The sequence below is a fragment of the Littorina saxatilis genome, unplaced genomic scaffold (assembly GCF_037325665.1).
Source record: "Littorina saxatilis isolate snail1 unplaced genomic scaffold, US_GU_Lsax_2.0 scaffold_959, whole genome shotgun sequence".
Classification (NCBI taxonomy): Eukaryota; Metazoa; Mollusca; class Gastropoda; order Littorinimorpha; family Littorinidae; genus Littorina; species Littorina saxatilis.
In genome coordinates this window covers 37,122-42,630 of record NW_027126030.1, presented here as the reverse complement: position 1 = coordinate 42,630, position 5,509 = coordinate 37,122, and the positions used below count along the sequence as shown (strand labels likewise).

At 42.7% G+C, this 5,509-nt stretch overlaps 1 protein-coding gene across 1 annotated transcript; it reads right to left on the bottom strand.

The window, feature by feature from the left end:
- Positions 1-1,017: 1,017 nt before the first annotated feature.
- On the bottom strand, positions 1,018-1,962 carry LOC138954477 (paraneoplastic antigen Ma3 homolog). The gene has a single exon (XM_070326317.1). It carries the CDS (start codon positions 1,960-1,962, stop codon positions 1,018-1,020), a length of 945 nt encoding a protein of 314 aa, XP_070182418.1.
- Positions 1,963-5,509: the final 3,547 nt, after the last annotated feature.

The following is a 5,509-nucleotide window of genomic DNA, read 5'->3' as shown; positions in this document are numbered from 1 at the left end:
ACGTCTCTATCGTTGGTTCCTGTATGAGCACAGAGTCCCTATTCAGTTCAAGACCGTGGCGTACAATACCTCGTACATCAATGACCGAATGAGGTTGTACAACTACATCACTACCCACTAGTCGAACTGGACACAGTCTCCCATTTGCTGACGTCATTGATTCTTTGTATGCAAACGCTGCTTCACACCGAATTGGTATAGTCTTGAGCCACGACCACCCTGCTTGTTGTCCACAATGTTTCTGAAGTACACGCATGGTGTTAGTTCCAACAATGACGGGAACTCTCGTAGAGATTCGAGTATCTGGACAAACAAGGGCTAAAGTCTCAACTTCCTTGTCTGTCCCGCTCACCTCTCGGTGGAGCTGCACGGTTGTCTGAACGACTCCAAGGTAACTCACGTTTTGATCACCTGCTCCTGTAATGTCTAGTACAGCGTCAATCTGCTGCAAAGGTACATCTCTGAGGTACTGTCTGTAGAAGGACTCAGAGATGATAGTCACCTGTGACCCACTATCGACTAAACAAGTTGTCTCCGCACCGTTGACGCGAACTCTGGACTCACAGCATGGACCAATCAAGGCCTCAAGTGTGTGGCCTAGTTTTGTACCACCAGTCAATTGAAATTCAGCCAGCACGTCATGGTTTGAAATCGACACAGTCCTTGTTGCAGACAAATTCTTGACACGCACTTGTACTCGGAGTCCAGCTTCTGCAGATCGCGACACAATCTCCGCAGACACTACCTCAACATCAGGGGGTAGCCACTCTGAAGAGCGAGCAATGACAGAAATCTGGTCACCTGGCACGTCATGAAGAATTCCGCTCAACTCTGCAGTCTCCATGGGAGGAATCGCCAAGACCATGTTTATGTTCAATCTGACAGGATGAAGTTCTAGGAGTTTCTTTTCATACACCTCTGCCGCTGTCGTTAGTATACGCTGATGAGAGCTGGTGTCAGACATCGAGGCAGTAGAATCGTTGTGGACCAACACTCGCCCCTTTGCGATGGTCCCCTTCAGTTTAAAGGGAGTTCTGGGAGTCCCTTTCTTCTCCGCCACTCGTTCTCTTGTCTTCGCCTATCTTGTTCTTTCTGCACAACAAGGCGTGCATTAGCGGGCTTAGTACAGTCCCGATAGAAATGTCCATTTTCACCACATTTGTAGCAATAAATCTTTCTTCTGCCCTGCTGTTGTGGAGCCTCCGTCCGCTCCTGCGTGAAGTCAGGAGGTGGTGATGGCGCTGCGTGCGCCCCAACCTGAGCCTTTTGTTTTCCTGCCTCAAGTCCCTCAATTTGACGCACATAACGATACAAGTCGGAGAACGCAGGTTTTGTGTCGCCCGGCATCCCGAACTTGTTCCTCAACTCTAGTGCAAACAAAGAGTCGATCAATCCCTTGGAGAAAGCATAGTAGAGACGTCTCTGGTATTCTTCATTGGAAAAACCTGCAGTCTTCTGAACTTCTTTCATCTTTGTAGACAGAGTCATGAGGAAATCTGCCTTTGTCTGAGTTTTCATCATTCTTGACTGGCACAGTTCCAGATACATCTCTTCAGCTGACTTCAGTTCTCCAAACAGCTTATCGAGGTCCTTGATCAGGTCATCCACAGTTGCATAGTTTTTTCCTCTCACATGTTCATGCGCTGCCCCCTTCAGACTTCTTTTCAGTAGGCCCACTTTGTCTATGACCAAAACGTCATCATTGACTTCAGATGCTTGACGTTTCCATGCTTCGAAGGAAGTTTCCTGTGTTGATGTGGCTGGTAAGCCAGTGAAAACCTTCAGCTTGGGTAGTGACGGAGGTGGTTGCACTTGTACGTTCACCTCTCGCTCTGTGTCCATTCTCCCAGACAGATGTTTGAGTTCACTCTCATAATGAGACTGTAAGTCCTGGAGTTGTCGCTGGAGTTCGGCGATTACCCTGTCGTGGTCACCAGAGGTAGTAGTTCCTCCGGTCGCCATGATGAATCACTTGTGATGGACTGCGATATCCCCTCGGGTATGTTGCCTGGTCTTCCGTCTGGCAATATTCTGTCTGGTCAGAGTTGATCCCTATACTGCACTTAGTTATCCTACTGACGACACACTTTAGTCCCTTATTGGGCGCCAGAATTTCAATGTAACCAACTCGGGTGAGTTCATTGCTACATTGAAGGGTGGGATCATGTGTGCGCCTTTCATCCGCAAGTGGCAAACTACAAGTCTGTTGTTTCTTTTCTTTGTTTTATTTTCTCGATGTAAACAATAAAGTAGAACTCTAATTTCAATCCAAAAACTCTGATTCTATATTCCAACCCTAAAAAACTCTAAAAGAAAACTCTGACTACAACTCTGACCAGAACTGAATCCTGTAACACACAAATATCACAACACCATTATCTATGTGTTACCTCAATGTTTGCTGGTCTAAACAAACAAAACAATACACTTCTTGATGTTTCATGTATGTGGCTTGTGTATGCATGTGTGTTGATATGTGTGTGCGGGTGTGTACGGTTTCATGACAAAAAATATGTTTCCAACATCAAAACACACTGTGAATTACTTCTTCAAGTACTTATTCTACTTGCAAAACTTTATAAAACCTTAAATGTTATAACCTAAAATCCTAACTTCAACTTCAATTCCAACCAACAAAAGTTATTCTATCCTCAATACATGACCCTTTCAATCAATCATGTTTCCTGTTTCCTTATAAAGATTAAAATGTAAAACTAACGGCTTCTTCTCAAAATCATACTCTCATACTAAATACTAACGTACTTTTACGTCATTAACAGTACTGAATACAACTGAAGAGCAGTGGCTGGACAATCTCGTATCCATAGCAACGTACAATACTGTGAACAATGTTTTTGTGAGCAGGTTTCTTTCTAAAATCACAAGTCTCCCTGCCATAATGCAGCCTTGAGTATCTTGAATACTAGAAATACTACATGTGCATAATTACAGTCTAGTCCTTACGCGCGATTACCATTTTCTTCAAGAAAATGTGAGGTCTAGATTCACCATAATTCACAACAATGAGATCATTAAAACTCACTAAAAGAATTCTACCCTTTTTCAAGGAAAGATTATTTTCTCTTAAGACATCATCTCATGTCAAAAATGCAACAACTTCTGTTCTATCACTATCAGATCTAGTATAGAACCAGCAATGCTCTTCACTTGTCCACAGCATCAATCATATACTGAAAGCATTTAACAACTGCAGCAACTTACTGCGACACGGACGACTACTTCCGGTAGTGACGTCATACACATGTTCAGTGCTAATTCGTTTTGAATTTAGATTTAAATCAAAATCCAATTTCTATGTTTTCCACAAATAACAGAATGTCCAACATACAAATTATGCTGACAATTCTAAGTATTCTACAAAATCATTCAAGTGCTTTGAAACATGTAGATCTATGCCTATTCAAAACTTAGCATACCGGTGCAAAAAATGGTTGCATGGCTGCACTCAAAAAATAATAAGTTTCTAGAATACTCTGTCATTTTCCACACCCAAACGATTATAAACACTTGAACTAATCATCAATAAAATGTTTTACATACCTGCTACAAGCAGGACTCCACAATCATTGATACAACAATGATGTTTCAGGGACACCAAAATTTCCCCTGCCTGTCACCTTTTCCCAGTTAAAAGTAGTGCAACCGTACCGGCAAGATGATTTTCACATATCAATACGCCGCACCAAAGTTCCAAATAATTCTGAGTGCTTCTGCAATAATTTTTGACTGAACAAAATATCCTTTTAGCTCAAATATAATTATCAACTCTTATCAAATTTAATGCAAACTTTTAACAAATACAAAAGGATGGGATTTCTGCAATCAATTTACAGCTTGGTGTACTTATCTTCAAAAAAGGAGGTAGTAAACTTTTCAAAGTGGATCCCCTCGAGCTCACCTGATATTCAAACATGGTTCAAGGGAAATAATTTACTGTAGCACAAAACACTATTAGTTCAAACAAGTACAGAATAAAACATCTGAACAGTGGAAGGGAGACAACAACTGTAGTGCTATTTCACACAGTACTACACTTACCCTGGGAAAAAATAAAAAATGTTTCCTTTTAATTTATTAAATTAAAAGGGCAAAAACATTTTTCATCACCAACTTAATTTCTCCACTGATAAAATAACCTATATTAAAGGTTGGCATCGCTTTAACCAAAACGCACAAAACTAAACAGGTATACAATATATCCTGATTCTACTTCCGATCATATCCGACAAACTATTGTCTCAAGAACTTTTGCTATTCATTTTCCAACACTTTTCCAGCTCGCCTGACAATTCCGAGATTGCCCAAACAACATAGCGCAACAAACTGGGTGGAGGAATAACATGACCAAAATCTAGCAGACCTTGCATCTTTCGATGAATATCTCCCAACTTTTCAAGATCAACTGACTCCCGGCACACACACCGGTGCATAAGATTCAGCCTCTCCACAGGCCTACGCCTCCTACTAGAACGACGCAACTCCTGTCGCTGCTGCCCACTCACTTCAAGGTCATCTTCTGTTGACCCTTCATGAGGCTCAACTTCATCAGACTCGGATGCTGAAGTGTGTACTGCTCCATCCTCAGCTGGAACCTTTACTCCTTCTTTGTCATCATCTGAATTCTCCGGACCGTCCTCTGGGCGATCTGTAGAGGCACCTGATGTAACCTCCATGGGCAGTTCTACATCCCCTGCCTCTTCCTGGCTCCCACTTTGGGAAACATCTTGCTCTGGTTCTAGAAGTACATCTTCTTCCTGTTCTGTACGAGGAATAACAGGAACGAATTCGGGTGCTTCAGGCCTCAATGTTCTATTCCCATCCAAACCTAACTTGATCTGTAAGTCTGGAAACAATGATTCCTCATCTTCGCTTTCAGATTCCTGGAGATTCTTCTCCGCTGTTCTAGGTCCTCTTTGTCGATACTCCTTCAACGCTTTGTGCTGATCAGAGGGTAAAGGCCAACCGAGTGCTCCCACTGGAAGCAATATGTTTCGATGAAGTGTTCTTCTCGGCCCATATCCACTGTCCCTCTGTACGACGTAAACTGGAATACCCTCAAGTTTTTCAAGAACCACAAAAACACCCTCTTCCCAGCGATCATCAACTTTTGACCGAATGCGAGGTCCCAATTTTCTCACAAGGACTCGGTCTCCAACTTCCAAAGTTGCGGCATGAGAACCCGCATCATATCTGACCTTGTTTTTCTGCGCGGATCTCTCCATCTGTTCTGAAGCCATCCTGTATGCATGCCTAAGACTGTCTTTCAACCCTTCGACATACTGTCTAGAACTCCTTCCTTGTCTCTTTCCAAGATCAATGCCAAAAGCCAAGTCAATGGGAAGCCTAGGATGCCTACCAAAGAACAAATAGTACGGCGAAAATCCCGTACTACTGTGAATACATGAATTATACGCATGCACAACTGATTTGAGGTGCTTCCTCCAGTCTCTCTTCTGTTCCTGCTCTAAACTGCGAATCATGCCAAGCA

What these genes read in the sequence shown, in the direction of transcription:
- LOC138954477 (XM_070326317.1), bottom strand. Translation starts at nt 1,962, where the DNA reads ATGGCGACCGGAGGAACTACTACCTCTGGTGACCACGACAGGGTAATC.